Source organism: Pelodiscus sinensis, chromosome 20 (genome assembly GCF_049634645.1).
Source record: "Pelodiscus sinensis isolate JC-2024 chromosome 20, ASM4963464v1, whole genome shotgun sequence".
NCBI classification, from domain to species: Eukaryota; Metazoa; Chordata; order Testudines; family Trionychidae; genus Pelodiscus; species Pelodiscus sinensis.
In genome coordinates this window covers 20,781,221-20,801,455 of record NC_134730.1, presented here as the reverse complement: position 1 = coordinate 20,801,455, position 20,235 = coordinate 20,781,221, and the positions used below count along the sequence as shown (strand labels likewise).

The 20,235-nt window shown below is 42.6% G+C and overlaps 1 protein-coding gene across 6 annotated transcripts in view; it reads right to left on the bottom strand.

Moving 5' to 3' along the window:
• Positions 1-477: 477 nt before the first annotated feature.
• Positions 478-20,235, bottom strand: part of CEP95 (centrosomal protein 95) — a 40,059-nt gene continuing 20,301 nt past the window's right edge. For 4 of the 6 annotated variants that reach the window (XM_075903917.1, XM_075903916.1, XM_075903913.1 and 1 more), the window contains exons 11-22: positions 18,085-18,212; positions 17,152-17,287; positions 15,922-16,036; positions 15,014-15,195; positions 8,439-8,531; positions 6,226-6,376; positions 4,865-5,031; positions 3,861-3,935; positions 2,737-2,889; positions 1,194-1,340; positions 1,014-1,085; positions 478-700 (exon numbers count right to left, since the gene is read on the bottom strand). In XM_075903917.1, coding sequence (XP_075760032.1) covers positions 524-700; positions 1,014-1,085; positions 1,194-1,340; positions 2,737-2,889; positions 3,861-3,935; positions 4,865-5,031; positions 6,226-6,376; positions 8,439-8,531; positions 15,014-15,195; positions 15,922-16,036; positions 17,152-17,287; positions 18,085-18,212 — 1,596 coding nt within the window. In that variant the 3' untranslated portion in view covers positions 478-523. Of the gene's footprint in view, positions 730-1,013; positions 1,086-1,193; positions 1,341-2,736; positions 2,890-3,860; positions 3,936-4,864; positions 5,032-6,225; positions 6,377-8,438; positions 8,532-15,013; positions 15,196-15,921; positions 16,037-17,151; positions 17,288-18,084; positions 18,213-20,235 lie in introns of all 6 variants that reach the window. The other 2 variants (XM_075903918.1, XM_075903914.1) reach the window with 2 other exon arrangements.

Below are 20,235 nucleotides of genomic sequence, written 5' to 3'. Positions count from 1 at the left end.
GAGGATCTAAGAGTGCAGGGATGCAGGTCTGTCCCCTTTCTAGGGAAGGGTTAATCAACTGTAGTGGATATTACCAGAGGACAGTATCCAGAACTGGAATGTGGAGTGAGAATGTTGGGAGACCAACCAGAGGGAGGTGCCCTGCTGACGAGCTAATTCCCAGTGCTACTGGCAGGAGATGCTGTGGCAGCGCATTAGCCTTTTTGAAAATGGAGTATTGAGTACAGTGCCCAGGTAGATCAGATTATGTCCTTCAGCACAACTTGGGTTAAGAACTTTGACCTGGAGGCTGCATGGCAGCATGAAATAGTTTGCTTCCCTTTTATCAAGTGAAACTAATTACATTGATTAAACTTTATTAAATACTCAGGTTCTAGTTCTTGCCACTTACATCCACACCATGCCTCTGACATTGCAAACCACACAGACATTTTAAAGAACCAGCCACCGTCTTCTGGTTGTGAATTCCCCAGAGTATGCCAGAAATAAAAGCTGCATTGACATTGAACAGTTAGTGTAAGTCTTACAAGAAATAGCTTTTGCTATACTGAAAAGAAGCCATTTGAAGTCTGGATTTCAGTCGTTCTGCTTCTAGCTCCCGGAAAAAAGTGTCGTCGTCATTCTGCGTTATCATAGTCTGCAGCTGTTGAATTTCCTTTTCCATCTTTGACCTTAACTCCCTTTTTGTTTTGTGCAGTGTCTTAAAAAGAATGTGGAGATTAACCAAAACTAGGAATAATAAAACGGTTAATTGGTTACACTGTAGTGCTTAACTGGTTAACTCTAACCTAGGTCATGCGTCCAGCCCTGTCTGTGGGGGCCCAAATTGATCACTGCCCACTGCCCAGTCCTGCCGAGGCTGCTTCAGCATGGCTACCTCTGGCAGAGTTAACTGGCAAAGGCCAGTTTGCTGGTATGCATATGAGTAAGCCTTATGCTTGCCCGTTAAGATCCCTAATTAAAACAACTTGGAACAAGAAATCATTGACATACTGAAAATTAAATACACCTACTTTTGCTTGTGCTTTCTCTCTGGCTTGGATTTCTTGACGTTCTTGTGATACAGCTTCTGCCAGCATTGAAAACTGAATACAATAAATACTGAATTAGAATTAAATAAGATATGAAAGGTATTTACCAATTTAAGATTGAAAACGGGGTAGATTGTCTTGGATGCAATCAAATAAGCCTACCTGGTCCTTGTAGTAGTTCTCCATAGACTCTAATTCATTCTGGTGTACTCTTCTTTGCTCAGCCCGCTTTTCTTTACTATACAGTCTCAGCTCCTGCAGCCTTTGCTTCTGAATTTCTAAACCTTCTTCGAATAAATTCTTAAATATCTGCCAAAAATTAAGATGTTTAAGTGTGTAACTAAAGGAAAAACCTCTGCTCCTAGTGTAGGGTGGTACATCTACCCTATGGATTTATGCCAGCTCAATTTACATTTACTGTATACACGGCCTGCACATGTAAGCCATAGAACTTTATGAAGAGATCTTTGAAGTTAGAAGAATTCCCTAGATTCTACTTTAACTAGTGTCATATCCCCAACAGGTCCTTCTAAAAATCCTCTAAACAGTGGAGAGGCGACACTATTCTAACGAGGACTAAATTACATTGAAATTCCACATTTGTGTGAATTTCATATAAATTTTGCTGTTTACATAGACAAAAATGATCTCACTCCTCCATGCAACTTGAAGCACAGTTCTCGCCTCCAATCACCATTCCTCGGTTACAACTATTGTCTCTGCGCTCATCAAGGTCAAAGCTAACTGAGGGCAGCATTTGTCCTCAACATTACAGAATCATAGGACTGAAAGGGACCTCAAGAGGTCACCTTGTCCAGTCCCATTCAGTAAACGACAGGACTAAGTTTTCTGAATTATTTGACAGGTGCTTGTCTAACCTGCTCTTTAAAATCTCCAGTGATGGAGATTCCACAACCTCCCCAGTGCTTAACTACCTGGACAGAAAGATTTTCCTAATGTCCAACCTAATCTCATTGCTGCAATTTATAATGAGTTTATGCATGAGTATAACTAGAATTCAGCTTGCTTCCCCCATAGTGGATGAATGTACAATGGTAAAAAAAAATTAAAGCAGGTTTTTTAACATTAAAAAGGATCTAACTGATTGAGGGGTGTCATTTTTAATCATTTTTCAAAAAAAGTTAAGGGCGCCTTACTTTTGATACCAATAGAAACATTCTCTAAATTCATCTTTGCAAGTTCATGGTGAAGAGAGCCTTTCCCCACATAATTCCCTCTGCTGTACTAACCCTACAACTCTCTCCTCCCCTCCCTTATCAAGTTGCACCCTTGGCTAAGCCCAGTAGCTTTTGTTGCCCAACAGTGAAAGTTCATTCTAGCTTTTGTTTAGATGGGAGGTGGCTGCTCTAATATGTGGCAGTCTTTCTAGAGGACAATCATTTCAACTACATGACTGGTCAGAAGATATAGTCTTACGTATGCTTTGTTCCAAGAGAAGATCGTGTGGAAGTTTAGAAGCTCTTGGCTCCAGGATGGTTGCTGCCAGAGCCAGAGTTAGAAGGCAGGAGCTCGGAGCTTCATGGCCTGTGCTGTTTAGCTTAGTTGGCCTCTAACATTTTGCACCAAAAAACTTTGATTTCTCACAAATATAAATACACACCACACAGTAAAGGGGGAAAGATGCTCACTCAATACTGGAGTCTTCTCCCTAGTAGAACAAGAAAAAAAAAGTACGCTCACGTACCCTTTCTTCCCGGGTCCTAGCCCGCATCATTTTGGCATGCAGCTGAACGCGGTAATCTTCATAGTACTTCTTGGCTCGAGCAATTTGCTGACGTTTCTCTTTCACTTTATTCTGAGTAAACTTTTGCCGATATATGCGTTGCTTAAACTCTTGCTAAAGAAAGAAATGACAGTAAGTATCAGACTACCGGCGCTTCCTGAAGAGGGAGCGTTGGGGCAGGCTTTTATGGCAAGCTTTATTAAATCAATACAGGTTGAACCTCTCTGGTTCAGAAACTTCTGTCATCGGCATGATTTTAATTAGCTGCATGTCCATTTAGCATGGGTGTGACCAAGTTTCCCACAGTCCCATAAAGTTTGTTTACAGCTACCAATCTTAGCTTTCAGTGTTCTCTGATGTTAAGCTCTAATTTACCCTTAAATGTCCTCTAACATCCCAGTAAGCAGAGGAAGAATTGGTAATGCTGCTAGACACCATTGACCTCCCGTGGTCCAGAAAATTCTCTGGTTTGGAACTGGTCAGGTCCCAAGGGTGCTTGATTAGAGAGCTTCAATTGGTACTAAGGAAATTCTCCCCATCCTGCACTGCATTGGACTACTGTAATATGGTGCCATCCACGGTACTGCCTAAAATAATAAAAACAGCATTTTTATGGAAGCTAGTATTTTAAGTATTTGAACTCCTGCACGGAGAGACTGACATCTGTTCTTCTCAATCATCCATATGCTCAGATCAAATAGTGGTCTATTGATCTGAGGAAGTGGGTCTGGCGCATGAAAGATCATCTAATAAACCATCTTGTTAGTCTTTAAAGTGCTACATAGTCCTGTATTTTGTTTCAGCTACAGGAGACTAACACGGCTACATTTCTATCCATATGCTCAGGATTTGTTCACTGGTAAAGCACCAAGCTGCTTCGTTAAATAATGAAATATAAGCATGCCTATTGTCAATCTGAGACCTCAGTGGCCACATACAAAAGAGACTAGGTAAAGTTTTCCATACCACATCTGCTTAGGACACAATAGGGAACTGCTTTCATGAACCAACAACTGGAGGATCTTTTTGGCTATACCACCATGTAATTGTCATATGCTGTGTGCATCCTCTTTGGAAAAACATACCAGTCTCTTGTTATGGTCTTGATCTTTCTTTATGATTTCAACAAGGAGGTCGTGCTTCTTTAGTGCTTCTTCCACCTTGAGATAAGAAGGGTGACAGGCAATTGCTTTAAATTCTGCAGGATAGGCACTCAGTGATAGGACTTAACAGAGGAGCAAAATTTCAGTGTACTCTGCCCCAAGTGGCTAACAGAAGGAAAAGGAAGAAGTTTCATTTAGCATTCAACAAGCTATCAAATTCTGCATGCTAGAAACCGTTTTTAAACTGGCTTTATATGTAATAGCCCTTAATTTCTCTAAGTGATTTACGAAGGTGGAAAAATATTCCTATCTTGAATGTAGAGAAACAAGTACATAGGATTAAATGCAAATTGAGTGATTAAGATCAGAACCTGAACCCTGGTGTCCTGATTTAGACCACGTACTTTAACTATGGAGTGCCTCCTTACTCTGCAGAGTAGCTTTTCCTTTTACAGACACATCTGTTGGGGACAATTGAATGCTAGTTGGACTCAAATGTATGCCATATATTTGTACAACAAACACCATGGGAAAACATATCCAAATATGCAAGATGAAAGAGCTGGAACAGAAAATTTGTAGAGTTTGCATCTGCAGTAATATAAGCAATAGGCTTCCGCATATCTTTGTAATATGACAGTGAGCCATATCAGCTTTTTAAAGCCAGGGAGCTGAGATACTAACAGTTCTGGTTCTTAGAGAACTAGGCCAAATCTACCATTGCCTCCTTTAAAGCTGAGTCTCCATTTTTAAGAAAAATCAGACTTCAGAATTCATAGCCATTCTAAGGTCATATGTACAAACTAGTGCAGGAGGCACTGCCTCGCTCTGCCTCTGGGTCGTGCCAATACCGTGCACAGTATCTATGTAATTGGTTGGGTTTTGTTGCTTAGTGCAGCCAACTTGTGGCCAGTACTGTTGTGTAGCTGCACTGTCCCGGTCAAGGCTAAGAGGCTGTGTTCATGCTGAACAAGAGAGGTTCTCACTTCACTTTGGAGTTTCAGCCTGGATCGGCCTTTGCCAGAAGCAGACTTCATCTGTTCAATCTGGGCAAGCTGCTGGTGCCACATTTTGTTCAGAGAGTGGTGGGAAATGTGCAGGTATGGAAATTCTTCCAGTAGCAGAGGCAGAAGGTCATTGTCCTTTACTTTCACTGCAAGATAAAAGCAAAATCAATCAATCAAGCCCCTGTAGAGAAAGTTTAGCAGTAGTTCTTCCAGACAGCTTAAGTTCTAGCTATGAAGATACACCTCGGCGTGAACAACTTGTCTATTTAATATGCGGTTACCATGATGCTGCATTGTTCCTCAGTAGCATGTATTGCATTGTTGTCTATACAACATGCAAGGAAACAGCCTATGCCAATCTGTTTTGCTACTTTCCCATGAGATCTATTTTACAGTAGTAGAGGGTTGATACTTTTAAAAAGCCTAGTCAGCCCTACCCCAATAATTTCATTGCTCCTGTCAATCTTGCTAGCTGCATGTAGTTATTTAAAGTAACACAGTCATACTGGTCCTATAATTTAATCCCAGATTTCCTAGGTGAAGCGATTGTACGGATCCTCTTCAAATAAATTAGGAATGCTTCACTGAGATAGGAGGCCCCAGGAGAGCAGCAATAGTTGCTAGTGTCCTAATTAGGGATGGATTTAAGAGTCAGGTCTTTCGCACTTCAACTTTCATAGCTTGATATGAACATGCGATAAAATAATTTGGCACTTACTAATTAATGGAGAGTTCACTTCAACTATTCTGAAACCAAGGCAGTGTAGCAGGAGCCATTCAAGCTGTGGTTTTACATCACGAAGGCCCAGCATGAAGCTGCTAAAAACATGGCTTGCACTCTGAGCATTCATTGTGCTTGGATTGCAACTTGCTCAACATACAGGTGGCAGCATTAGTCCCACAATAGTGGTAACTTTCCACACCAGCCACAGTCTTGCAAAAGAGAAAAACTGATACAGGTGAACATCAGCTATGTATACACCCCTGGCATGCTCACACTTTAGAGCTCCAATTTCAAAGCTGACAAACCCTCATGTGCAAGGAACAGTGACCTAAATGAACAGGGGACCAAACACAGGAGTGACAATAACAGCAATAAATCTGAGATAGTTCAGGGTATTCTAAGGAGGTAATGGATGGGTCAGTTTGAGCTGTGTTGCAACAATGGTTTATTTCAAAACATTATCTTCCCTCACAAAAATCCAGACATCTGGAGGTCATAAGGGGAAAAATGCTACAGCTGACTGGTATATGTTGGCCAGATGCCTTTATTCTTGGAGTTCACCAGATGCTTTCACAGGATGCCAGTTTTCCACCAAGTAGAGTTTTGTGGTTCTTACTTGGAGCTGCTTTCTTTGGCTTCACAAACCCTCCTCTTGGAATCCACTGACTCTGTTTGGGATTCCGAGGTGTGGTTTTTCTAGAATAAACTTTCGCTGGCCGAGGCATTTTTGGAGGTTCTTTAAAGATGTTTTCTTGGTATTCTTGTTCCTTAGGAGCAGATGTAAAACAGATGGAGAACAGGTATGAGAGGGAAAGAATGGTAGTTCAGATGGCTTGGATATCAGAACTTAAGTAGCTTTTGAGTCTCCAGGAAGGAAGTTTGCACACAGTGAGGCCGATTCTCCATAGCAGGGCTCAAAATTCACCAAATGCAGGTCAGAGGATGGGTAATGGAGACTGCAAGCTCTCCTCTGCACAGCCCTAATTCTGGCAGTGCTCCATGTATGGCTGCAGGGGCCCTCAGGGGTGAAAATACAGCTCAGAATGGCATGGCATACAGGCATTCCAATCATGCTCCCTTTTCTTCTTATACACTAGCAGCAGGTAAAACTATTGCCAGTTCCCTGCCACTCACTCAGACTTGCAGTGATCTCGGCCTTCTAGGTTAGTTGACAGCACTGGATGATCTGACTTATCTAGAATTCATAGTAAGAGCTTCACAAAGGCAAACACTAATGCAGGGTACAAGCTGTAAGTGCCAGACTATCTGACAGCTCTTTAATTCTCATGGCAAAAAAAATAAAGCTAATGCTTCAAAAGTTAGGGGGAATCCATTACAGGACATACTTAATAGTGAATCATGGTCCTTGTGCCATCCCTAAGATGTTGCTTTAAGGATTACTAACTACCTACACCTGGGGATGTTAAAAACTAATCCACTAGTTGATATCCCCACCTTGCTGCCTCTAGGAGATGAGCTGCCCCTTTAAAATGCCGCCTTGGCACATTTCAGAGGGGCAGCTGCCTTGGAGCCCAGCGTCAGCCGGGGACTCCCAGCTGACCCCGGGCTCCCTGCAGCATTTCCCCAGAACCCTGGATCAGCTGGGGACTCCCTAGCTGACCCCGAGTTCTGGGAAAGTGCCAAACAGAACCTGGGGTCAGCGGAACACAGACTCCCCAGCTAACCCGGGGCTCCTAGCAGCATTGCATGCAGCCTGGGGTCAACAGGGAACTGTAAGTCCCCCAATGACCCGAGGCTCCATGGCTTTGAAATGCACAAGAGCCCCCGTTAGGGACTCTTGTGCATTTCAGAGCAGGCACGCCGCATGTAGCCCAGAGTTAGCGGGACTTCCCGCTGGCCCCGGGCTGTACGCGGAGTTCCGCATTCCTCCTTTGAAATGCTGAAGTGCCTATTGACTAGTCGGCGGAAATTCCATCCACCAGTTGTTTTAACATCCTTACCTACACCTCTCCCTGACTATTGGGGTCTATGTGCCCTAAGAAAATTACCTACTGCTAAGTAGGGATGTGAAAGTGTAACTGTGTGCACAGTTAATGGTTACATGCAGGCTCCCTGCATGCACTAGAGAGGTAAGCGAGTAGTCAAGTAGTTGACTACTGGCTCCTCTCCCTTGCTGCCTCAGAGAGGCAGCAAGCAGGGGTAGTGGGTGGGCAGCAGGAGCTGGTTCTGGGGGTAGCCAGCTTAAAAGATGGTTCCTCCCAGGACCATCTCTGCAGTGCCACCTTCTCCCACCCCCTCGCTACCTCCCGCGGCAGAGGCAGCTACACACAGAGGGACAGGGAGGGGAGGCAGCTGTGAGCCCAGGCTTGCTGCAGGCAGAGACTGCTCCAGCAGTAGTCCGTGTCCAAGGGGGGTTCCAGCTCCCCACTGGAACCCCCTTGGACAGGGGCTGCTGAACCAGGCTTGAGCCAGGACTGAAAAAGCCTACCCTTATCTACTAATTGTGTAGATTACCCACCTCTTAACATCCTTAGCATGCACCAACTTCCAGGGAGCCACCTACCCTTCTCCCCACCACAGCTGCCTCTGTATCAGAGGCAGCAGCATGGGGGGCAGGCAGGAGCTGACTTTAGTGGTTACATGGTTAAACACATTTTAACATCCGTACTATCAACCATAGCCTAAATGTAGTGTAAGCTGATCAAAGTGGTTCACAACATCTATTACACTAATAATTAAGTCAGGGTCAGCATTGGGTAGTGTCATTTAAAAGCATCATCTATGTACCCCACATAGCAAGCATGGACAGAGTAACTCAGATTTTTTCAAACATGCACTCTCCAGTTTATTCTTGTACGCTTCACCTACCACTTCTCTGGCTTTTGCTTTTAGGTTGGAAAGCCCCAGTTTCTCTCTAGCTTCAAAAATTCTTAATTCATCTTCATAGGCTTTAGTCAGCAACTAGGAAACAAAAGATAAAAGACACTCAGTCTGAATTTCTACTCTCTGCAAAGGGGATTATCAGTCCAAATGAAGTCACATAAATGGAACTAATTAGTGCTGATGTCAAAATGACTTTTCACCTCTGGCTTACTAGGAAACTTAACCCTTTCCTCCGGGACAAGCACCTGGCTGCAATGGTTTACGCAGTATTCTCCAGGGTGAATTATTGTAATTCACTCAAGATGAATGTGAAGATGCACAAGCTGTTTACAATAAATGAATAAGCTGCTCTTGTTATCCATGAACTAGGTTCATTGGGAGAACAGACTGGTGCTCAAGCTCCTCTCCCTGTTCTTGGGCAATTTCAGATGCTCACATAAGGCCTCAGTCCTATTCTTCAAAATAATTAATGGATCAAGCCCCAGCTAAATTAAATACTGGATTTTTGATCTAAAAATCGTCAAGATAGTTGTGTTCCTATGTGACAAAGCAGGTCACAAAGCTAAGGATAAAAGTACATAAGAGCTATGGACAATGCATTCTCCACAAACTTCTAGGAGATCAGGTGACTCTAGAACAGTGTTTCTCAACCAGTAGTACAAGCACCTTTAGGGGTACTCAAGATACATCTGGGGGATACGTCAAAACAACTGAAATTTGGAGAAAACTGCATTTTTGTTGTAAGTTTTACAGTGCTTTATTATTTGTGTACTTTTTACACCCAATAATTTCATCGCCTGCCTGGCTACGATTAAGTTGTTTAAACAAATGTGTTGCAATGGTAGAAAAAAAAATTGTATGTTTGAAAATTGTAGATACTGGTGGTACTTATTTTTTAAAAAGGGGGTACTTTTTTTTTTTTTTTTTAAAGAGGTACTTTATAAAAAAAAGGTTGAGAAACACTACTCCAGAACAGGCCTGGGCAAAATACCCTCCGTGGGTGCCTGCCAAGCTGCCAGATCTGGCCTGTGGACTACCTGCCTGCCTCCCTGGCACACTGCTGAGAAATGTAGCCACTGAAGAGCTGTTTTAAGAAGCTGTGAGCCCCTGGGGAGGGAGGAAACAGTTTGGGGGCTGCTTCCATCCCCAGCACAATCCCACTGGCCAGTTTCCACCAATAGGAGCTGTTTGTTGTCAGACAGCTTGCTAAGCACCCTCTCCTGAGTGTGGGGGCAGGGGAGGCAGGGAGTGTACTTGGGAAGGCTGCTGACTGGAGTCAAGCAGTTAAGTCTCCCAGCCAGGGCCTGACTCTGGCACCCCATATAACCCAAACCCTCTTCCCCTCTCCTGCACCAATATCCCCTCCTAGATCCTGTACCCCAATCCCTTGCCCCAGGTAAAAGGCCCCTCCTGTCCTAGGTCACAACCCAAACCCTCTGCCCCCCTCGTGCACCAATATCACCTCCCAGATCCTATACCTCAATCCCCTCCCTCGGGTCACACCCCAAACCCCTACCCCAGGTCACAACCCAAACCTCTGCACCCCATTCCCCTGCCCCAAGTCACAACCCCCTCCTGCCCTAGGTCATAGCCCAAACCCTTCCACCTCCCTCCTGCATCCTAGTTCCCTTCCTCAAGTCACAACCTCCTCTTGCCCAAGGTGTCACAATCCAAACCCCTGCACCCTAGGTCCCTAACCCAGGTCACAACTGCATCCTTCACCCAGACTCCCTCCCAGACACCACACCCCACCTGCACCCCAATCGCTTGCTGCAAGCTCCCTTCTGCACCCAACCTCCAGTTCAGACCCCACACCACCTCCATTAATATGGAAGAGTGAGGCCCTTGACCACTTTCCAAATTCTTAGAGTGGCCTCCCCCCATCAAAAATTATTGCCCACCCCCACTCTAAAATCAAACAGGCTTTAAGAAATGTTGTGAACCTTTCTCTACAAAAAAGCCCTTCAAACATAACCCTGAAATAAACTAAAAGATTCCCATAACCCCAGCAGAAGTTATGCCCCAAAATGATGAGCTAAAGACTTCGTGAAATTCTCTAGTACATTGAAACTGCTCAATGTCTCAATAGCTGACTAATGAGTAGATGGATCAATTGTGGGCCCAGGAGGCCAGGCTCCCTGTTCCCTGCTGTACATGCTCTGAGTGGAGAACTCAGATAAAGGGAGGCACTGCCCAACCCTGGAGGTGGAAGGGAGTACACTTCGGACTCCTGCAGAGATCCCTGCAGCACCCCTGGTGGCAAAGCCTGAGGACCTTACCTACCTACCTGAGAGCCAAAGAGATTGCTGGGGAAACCAAACAGCCACCTGCTGAGGAAGCTGCCTCAACTATCCCCTCACCCAGAGAGAGGTGAGGCCTGAAGACAGACTGTGGTTTACCTTGTCCACCTAGGGGCTGCAGACTGCTTTCTGCTTTGCCCTGGCCAAGGGACTAATTGAATGTTTCCTTGTTTTGCTGCCCCAGCCAGGAGGCTGCAGAGCTACAGCCTAACTGCTTCCTTTGCCACACCTATGGGTTGCTGCCTGCTCAATGCTATATCCTGACCAGCTGGCTTATTCCCCAGGACGTCTGAATGTTTTGCAGCCCTAGTCAGGAGGCTGCAGGATTATAGTCTAAACACTCTGTCCCACCCAGGGGCTGCAGCTCCATATTAAATCGTATAACATATGTCCTATGCACAGCCATCTGCATTAGAGCTCAAGGTCTGAACTATATTAGCTACAGCTCATGGTCATGAAAAAGCATCAATGGTGAAAAAGGAGGCTTGCCAAATAAAAGTTGCTTCTGTTGTAAATATTCATGTTCTTTAGTGTTAATTATTCCATACAACTTCGATCTCGAAATATAATTTAGAACAAGATGTTTTATCTACATTACAAAAACAGTTAGGCCGTGTCCAGACTCAGGGGTTTTTTCGGGAAAAGTAGCCTTTTCCCGAAAAAACTTCCCCTGCGTCCAGACTCAAGCCGCGTTCTTTCGAAATTATGTCGAAAGAACGCGGCTTTTCTTTCGATGGCGGTAAACCTCGTTTCACGAGGAAGAACGCCTTCTTTCGAAAGTTCCTCTTTTGAAAGAAGGCGTTCTTCAATGTAAAGAGGCCGTCTTCGAAAGAGAGCATCCAGACTCGCTGGGTGCTCTCTTTCGAAAAAGCGGATTTCTCTTTCGAAAGATCCGCCTGCAGTCTAGACGCGATCTTTTGAAAGAGGCTCTTTCGAAAGATGCTTTCGAAAGAGCCTCTTTCGAAAGAAGCCTGCAGTCTAGACATAGCCACATTGAACATGAAAGGATTAAGCTCTTCTCCAGCTGTGCCTCTGTACTATTCTACATTAGAGTAATCAGTATTTTGGGATGCCCATTTGAGGATATTAATTTTGACGCTCATTAAAATGAGGATCCTGAAGTTACTCTATTACAGGACAAGCTCAGGCCTTTGAGAGGTTCAAAGTTCTAAGTCATGTGACTTGGCCTGTGCCAAAGATGAGGAATTTTGGGACTTTTAGTTCAGCAATCATGAGAGCTATAGGTTGCTAACAAAACATGCTAGATATAAAAAAAGGTCTGCTTTCCTGATTGTAAGGAATGTCACAGCGATGGCAGGATGTCCTGGGAGCATCTCTGACAACAAGGACACTAGACAAGGACATGAGAACTGATTAGGGATGTGAATGACCAGTCAACTAGTCATTCCCTCCCCCCCCATTGCTGCCTCTATCAGAAAGAGGCATGGGAGGAGGAGGTGAAGTGGAGGGGCTGCTTCAAAGCGGCAGCACCACATAGAGCCCAGGGCCAGACCTTGGCCTCAAGAGTCCCCAGCTGACCCTGGACGCCATGCGGGGCTGCTGCTTTGCAATGATACAGGAATCGCAGGGACAATGGGGGACTGCTTGAGTCCCCTGCTGGCGCCGGGCTCCCTGCAGCACTTTCACCTTTGAAGTGTAGCAACACTTCAAAGGAGGAGGTGCCCATATTGACTAATCTAACAGTCAATGCAATTAGCTGATTAATCTGAATTTAACATCCCTAGAACTGATTTTTTTAAGTAGACTGGGCTTAAGGGATAATCTGCAAAAGAAGCCTGGGAGAAAGACGTGAGAAATACTGAGCTATGAAGACATGACTACACAACAGGGCAAAAGTCATATTAAGCTATGCAACTTCAGCTATGTCAACTGCATACCTGAAGTCGAAATAGCTTATTTCAGCTTTTGGCGCTGTCTACACAGCAGGAAGTGGAAGGAAGAACACTCTTCCTTAGACTTCTCTTACTCCTTATAAGATGAGGGTTACAGGAGTCGGCATAAGAAGTCCTCCAGCGTACCATTATTTCGACATAATGGCTTGCTGTGTAGATGCGCTCTTTGTTATTTCGGAATAGTGTCAATTATTCCCTAAGTGCCCTGCATAAATTGTGAACCTCTGAGAAAAAGAAGAGATGGTCACTCAGACCCTAATGAGGGACGCTACAACAGAGGTTTTCCCCATCTTTAGGCTGCTTTTGTTTATCTCAGAAGGGAAAATGAGTCATAACTCACTTGTTAATCATGTCCATTGCTGGTTAAAAGTTTCATTAAAAGGAATCTTAAACCATGGAATGTCAATAGCTCAGTCATCCAGGATAGTTTAGAAGTTTGATAACACTTCCCAAGGTATTGGCCTGAACATCAAGCCTCAAGCAATTTCAGCAAGCTTGTTTTGATAAACCAGGATTTACATCTTAAAACTGTGGTCTCAGCAGTGAATGGACAGCAAAGATCCTTTTCCCAGTTTTCTCTAGTCTATATAGAGCTCAAACTGTTGTAGATATTAAATAGAATCACAGAATACTAGGACTGGAAGGGACCTCGAGAGGTCATCAAGTCTAGTCCCCTGCCCTCACGGCAGGACCAAGTACTGTCTAGACCGTCCCTGACGGACATTTATCTAACCTACTCTTAAATATCTCCAGAGATGGAGATTCCACAACCTCCCTGGGTAATTTATTCCAGTGTTTAACCACCCTGACAGGAACTTTTTCCTAACGTCCAACCTAAACCTCCCTTGCTGAAGGGAAGCTTCTTGTTCTATCCTCAGAGGCCAAGATGATCAAGTTTTCTCCCTACTCCTCATGACACCCTTTTACATACCTGAAAACTGCTATCATGTTCCCCCTCAATCTTCTCTTTTCTAAATTAAACAAACCCAATTCTTTCAGCCATCTTTCATAGATCATGTTCTCTAGACCTTTAATCATTCTTGTTGCTCTTCTCTGGACCCTCTCCAATTTCTCCACATCTTACTTGAAATGCGATGGCCAGAACTGGACACAGTACTCCAACTGAGGCCTAACCAGCTCAGAGTAGAGCAGAAGAATGACTTCTCGTGTCTTGCTCACAACACACCTGTTAATGCATCCCAGAATCATGTTTGCTTTTTTTGCAAGTGTCACACTGTTGACTCATATTTAGCTTGTGATCCACTATAACCCCTAGATCCCTTTCTGCCGTACTCCTTCCCAGACCGTCCCTTCCCATTCTGTATGTGTGAAACTGATTGTTCCTTCCTAAGTGGAGCACTTTGCATTTGTCTTTATTAAACTTCATCCTGTTTACCTCAGACCATTTCTCCAATTGGTCCAGATCATTTTGAATAATGACCCTATCCTCCAAAGCAGTCACCACCCCTCCCAGCTTGGTACCATCTACAAACTTAATCATATTTTCAATGCCAATATCTAAATCATTGATGAAGATATTCAAGAGAGTCAGTCCCAAAACAGACCTCTGTGGAACCCCACTTGTTATACCTTTCCAGCAGCATTGAGAACCATTAATAACTACTCTGAGTACGGTTATCCAGCCAGTTATGCACCCACCTTATAGTAGCCCCATCTAAGTTGTATTTGCCTAGTTTATTGATAAGAAGATCATGTGAGACCGTATCAAATGCCTTACTGAAGTCTAGGTATACTACATCCACCGCTTCTCCCTTATCCACAAGACTCGTTATCCTATCAAAGAAAGCTATCAGATTGGTTTGACATGATTTGTTCTTTACAAATCCATGCTGGCTGTTCCCTATCACCTTACCACCTTCCAAGTGTTTGCAGATGATTTCCTTAATTACTTGCTCCATTATCTTCCCTGGCACAGAAGTTAAACTAACTGGTCTGTAGTTTCCTGGGTTGTTCTTATTTCCCTTTTTATAGATGGGCACTATATTTGCCCTTTTCCAGTCTTCTGGAATCTCTCCTGTCTCCCATGATTTTCCAAAGATGATAGCTAGAGGTTCAGATACCTCCTTTATCAGCTCCTTGAGTATTCTAGGATGCATTTCATCAGGCCCTGATGGCTTGCAGGCATCTAACTTTTCTAAGTGATTTTTAACTTGTTTTAAATGCAAGAGGTAGTGCTGTGTAGGTGCTGAGTTAATGTCTGCATCTTTGCTACAGCAGCCTCTTAAGACAACTGTACAGTGAATGTAAAATTAATTCCTAAACTAAGCCAAATGCTCCCTCTAACCAAGATGTAGGGGCATATAGAATGCAATCCAGAAATAGTTACCTTTGCTTTTATTCTTCTCTGGTTCATTTCCTTTTGCAATTGCTTGCGCATTTTCCCCATGTGGCCTCTTGAATCTCTCTGAAGAGCATCTTCAAACTCAGAGTGAAATAGATACCGGGGTGAGGGTGGGGATGGAGAAAGGGATCGTGGCCTGCTAAGAAATCTTTTTGGATGTGGGGTGGCTGCAAAATAAAGGCATAAATGCTATTCCAACTAGTATCAGAAATTAGCAACAAAAACTGTAAGGATGAACGGGCTTAAATCCAGAATTGTGCCAAATGTTCCCAACCATTCAACAGGGGGCATGCTGCAAATAAAGTAATTTAAAAAAAATAAATATCCTTATTTTAAAGTCTGCCCTGTTGGATTTTGAAATAAGGACTAAATAAAATAAAAATAAAAATCTGCCCAAGCCTCCAGTACTACCTCACTTGTATCATAATTACGTATGCCTGGGATTTAACTTGATGACTTTTTGGGTCCCTTCCAGTTCTAGTATTCTGATTCAACAAATCACAAGTGCTGGAAAATATCACAATGGGGCAAGGAAAGAGGAAGTAAACAAGTATTATACTGTTAAAAGTTAGGGTCTGCAGTACAAGTTTACATTGTCAGAGTCATCTTAGAACACAGTTTGGTGTTGCAGCAATAGACTAGATCAAGCCCTGTAACGCCTTTGCCAGTGTAAGTTATGGTTCACAACATGATTCACAAATCCAAAGACAAGGGATGTAAAACTGTTTATATTAGAACAGGACATCTATAGTGTTTTACAACAAGATGACAGGCCAATTTTTCAGTGTTCCTCTCCCTCATAGCATGGTCAATATTATATTAGCATTCTGAACTTTGCTCCAAAGTTGTATATCACCCAGCACTTAGAAAACCAACACATTCTGGCTTGTTACCTGGCTGAGGTTTCCTTCCCCGATAATCCATGACACTGTCACTGTGCTGAGAGAGTTTATCTTCATCTGTCAACATCTCTTCCCTGTGTTGCTCACCCAAAGCTCTCTTTAACATCTATTGATTAGAGATTAATCTGGTCAGTTTCATTAGTTCAGCAGTTCTCAGCCTGTGAGCTAGGACCCCAAAGTGGATCACGATCCCTTTTTAATGGGTCACTGGTGCTGGCTTAAATTTGCTGGGGCCCCTGAGGTTGAAGCCTGAGCACCACCTCCTGGGGCCAAGGTCAAAGCCAGAAGGTTTCATCCCTGGCTGGCAGAGCTCAGGTTGCAGGCCTGTGAGCAGCTGAAGTTCTTGGGCTTTGGCTTTGCTGCTGTCCATTCCCACACCCTTCAGGGCTTGGATGGGCTCAAGCTGCAGTTCCCTGTGCTGGGATCACATAGTAATTTTTATTTTCAGAAGGGGGTCATCATTCAAGCACATTTGAGAACTCCTGTAGTAATTCATCCTCACAAGTCTAGAACTGTGTACAAAACTGGAAGTACTGATTGTAGATTTTTTTAGTTCTATTATATATTAAACTAGTTCTGCACTTCTCTGGGAATTTAATAAAAACATACGTTGAAAAAGTATCAAGCTAGGCAAAAGATAACATTATAGATTAAACAATGGTACAAAAGTTCTAAAAATGTCAATATAAAATAAATTTCAGCGGGAGAGCTGTGTTAGTTTGTATCTGTAAAAAACAAGGAGACGTGGGGCACCTTAAAGACAAACATATTTGAGCATAAGCATGCATCTGACAAAGTGGTTTTTACACACACAAGTTTATACCCAAATAAATCTGTTAGTCTTTAAGGTTCCACATAATTCCTCATTAAATTAAAAAAACAATTGTGTAATAGCCAACTATTAGTATTTACTAAAATACTAGTAAAATCCTAGTATTTCTACTGTCCCAAGGAGCAGTATTTTATAAAATGATTTAATATGTACTTCGTACTACATCATCACAATCTCTTATCTGAGATGAAACAACTCATTTTCTTTTACTATTTCTGCAGCAGCATCCATTCCTTTACATTAAATACAGTTTGTGTGTTTTTAAAATCCCTTTAGAAGTTAATCCTACCAAGATTGACCTAATTCCCTAGATATTAGTTAGGCTTCACACAATTGTTACAAATGCTGGATAAATACCAAGGTATCAACAAGAATAGATTCCTACTTACTAAATCTAGTTCATTTAACCTGCGAGAGAGTTTTTCTGACATTTCATGCAGCTCTTGCTCAGATAATTTATCCTTGGTCCTTCTGCCTGAAAGGGGTTCCTTTCCAAGTGAATCTGTGATAAAATTTTCATATCTGCTAAGAGGGGGAAAAAAAAGAGGTTTTGTTTAAAAAAAAAAAAAAATACACAATTTTCATTTTTGTCCCCAAAAAATTGATGGTCAAAGGTGGTGGTGATGATGGGCGATCACTCATTGCCAAGTATGATCATAAAGGTCAAAGGTAACCATTGCTTAACAGATGCAGAGTTCAGTCTACTTTAAAAAATGGGATTAGGAAATTATATAGAAACCAGAAGTATTGAGACACAATTCACCTACACATCTATAGCAGTATTTCTCCTGGTTTTAGAGTGTTTGTAAGAATCAGATGCCCTGGCCTACTCAAGTCTTCGAAACAGTCTTAAGAAGGTGAAGAAAGCTACTCGGGGGAGGCTATTCTAAATTTGATTTAACAAATAGGGAGGAACTGGTTGAGAATTTGAAAGTGGAAGGCAGCTTGAATGAAAGTGATCACGAAATCGGGAGAACAGCAAAATAAAGACAATGGATTTCAAGTAGGCAGACTTCAGTGAACTCAGGAGCTGCTAGTCTTGGGATCTTTCCTAAGAGGAAAAACAACATGTTTTATTTTTATCTGGTTCTCCGAAATGGGTTTCTCTGTATGAAAAAAGACCCGAGTTAGACCACTGGTAAAGGGTATAAAGATATTCTAGATCTTCACCTTACTGCACATTTCACTTTGCCAATAGCACCTAACAACTTTGGTTGTTATTCTTGACTGGATTCTGAACTGTAGCCAAGAATTGGAAGTCCTGTATAAGAAAGTGAGCACTGAAAGTCTGAGCTGCTCATTCATATAAAAAACTGACTCACCTTTTTCCACTAGATGGAATACTTGTTTCAGGTTTTGTGATTCGTGCTACTGATATCTGCTCAGTGCATTGTGAGAGGTCTTCATTTAAGCAGGGAGTTGATGTATGTGAGCCATCTACATCAACAACCTGTTAGAGAAGGAAGAGGACAAGATAAAATTCACTATGAACTTTCAGTGAAAGGCTCAAAGATTCCACAGACTATGCAGCAAATTTCTGGCACAGAGAGGACCATATAGAAGTCTGTATGGATATACATGTCAAATCATATGATTGGATAGTAGTAAAGTTATACTATCTGCCACCTGCTCAGATAGTGTATTGGGTATCAGTGTTAAATGAAATAAAAAAAAAGACAGCTAAATCAAATAAAACAGACATTATGAGACACTTGAGGCTCCCACATAATCTGGTGAAGTGTCAACAAGGAATAAGAGCTAGAGATGTGATTTTTTGACATCTGAAATATGTATTTACTGAGACAGCTAATTCCAGAGCACATTACAAAAGGTTATTCACTTAATCCTGGATAACCTAGAAGTCTGTCCAAGAATTAACTATAGTTAGACCACTGAAACCATAACAGAACTCAACCAGGGCTCAGAGTGGCTACGTGTACATTGGCCCCTATTCCGTAATAGGGATGCTAATGTAGCACTTGGGAATAGGCAAATCCGGAAAGTGGGAATAAGAGAAAGTGGGAATAAGAGATCCTCCGGAAAAGAGCTTATTTTCCGGAGGATCGCATCCAGACTGGCGCTTTTCTCCGGCTTATCTACAAGCGGGGAAAAAAGCGGCAGCCATGAAAATGCAAATCCCACAGGGGATATTTAAATCCCCCGCTGATTTGCCTATTCCAAAGTGCTACATTAGCATCCCTATTACGGAATAGGGGCCAATGTAGACACAGCCAGTAGGTATACAGATTTGGAGACATTCCATTATGTCATTCTGCTATCTTGTTATCAAGAACGTCATCTCCTATTTAAAAAAAAGTAAGGCTTCACCTACAACATTGCACTGGTTTAACCAATAATGTAATTTATACCAATCTTGGTAAACTTCATCTGTTTAAACCTAGCTTACAATGGGGTTTAGTGTGTGTCATTAAATGTACAGGTGCAATCTGAACCAGTTTTAAACAGAGAAATTTAGGGCTTGTCTATGCATAGTAGTTGCACCAGATTAATGAGTCCAATTTGAATGAGGATTTTTATCTCTTAGGTTTGCAAATAATCTCAAATGTGAACATAAAGCATCTAAGGAAAAGATTTTTACTCAATCTCTAAAATTAGCTGAGAGCTGCAAACTTCCCCATTCATCTGTGCAACTGGTAAATGATCACTGAACAGCTGAATTAAGTTACAACATAATTCAGTAGTTCTTTCCTAACTGAAGAGAGGGAGGATCTCAGAGCTGCAGTGTTCACTGTGAGTGAGATATCTTTTAAACATCCCAGGTGGATAGTATTTGGGAAAATACCATCCACCTTTTATACCTCCTCTCCTGCCACAATTAAGGAGCCCTGCAGAGCCCATAAGCATATTCCAGTTCAAAATACCTAGCAGGCCTCCATGGCTTTGAAATGCACAAGAGCCCCTGCTGGGGACTCTTGTACATTTCAAAGAAGGCACCCGCATGCAGCCAACACGACTTCCTGCTGGCCCCAGGCTGTTTGCAGAGTTCTGCATTCCTCCTTTGAACTGTATAGGATCCTGTACATTTCAAAGGAGGAATGCGGAAGTGTCTATCAACTAGTCAACTAGACAAAAGACTATCCGATAAGCAAATGCTTATCGGATAGTCGACTAGTCTTTAACATCCTTAATGTCAACACAACTGAAATTTGGAGAAAACTGAATTTTTGTTTTAAGTTTTACAGTGTTTTATTATTTGTGTACTTTTTACACCCAAAAATTTAATCGCCCGCCTGGCTACAATTAAGTTTAAACAAATATGTTGCAACGGTAGAAAAAAATTGTGTGTGTCTGAAAACTGCAGGTACTGGGGATATTTATAATTTTTTTAAAGGGGTACTTTATAAAAAAAGGTTGAGAAAAAAAGATTGAGAAACACTGCACTGTAGTCTCAAAGTCCTATTCACCTCCCATCAAAGCTTATCTTCTCATGTTGCCAAGTTGTAGATCAGCTC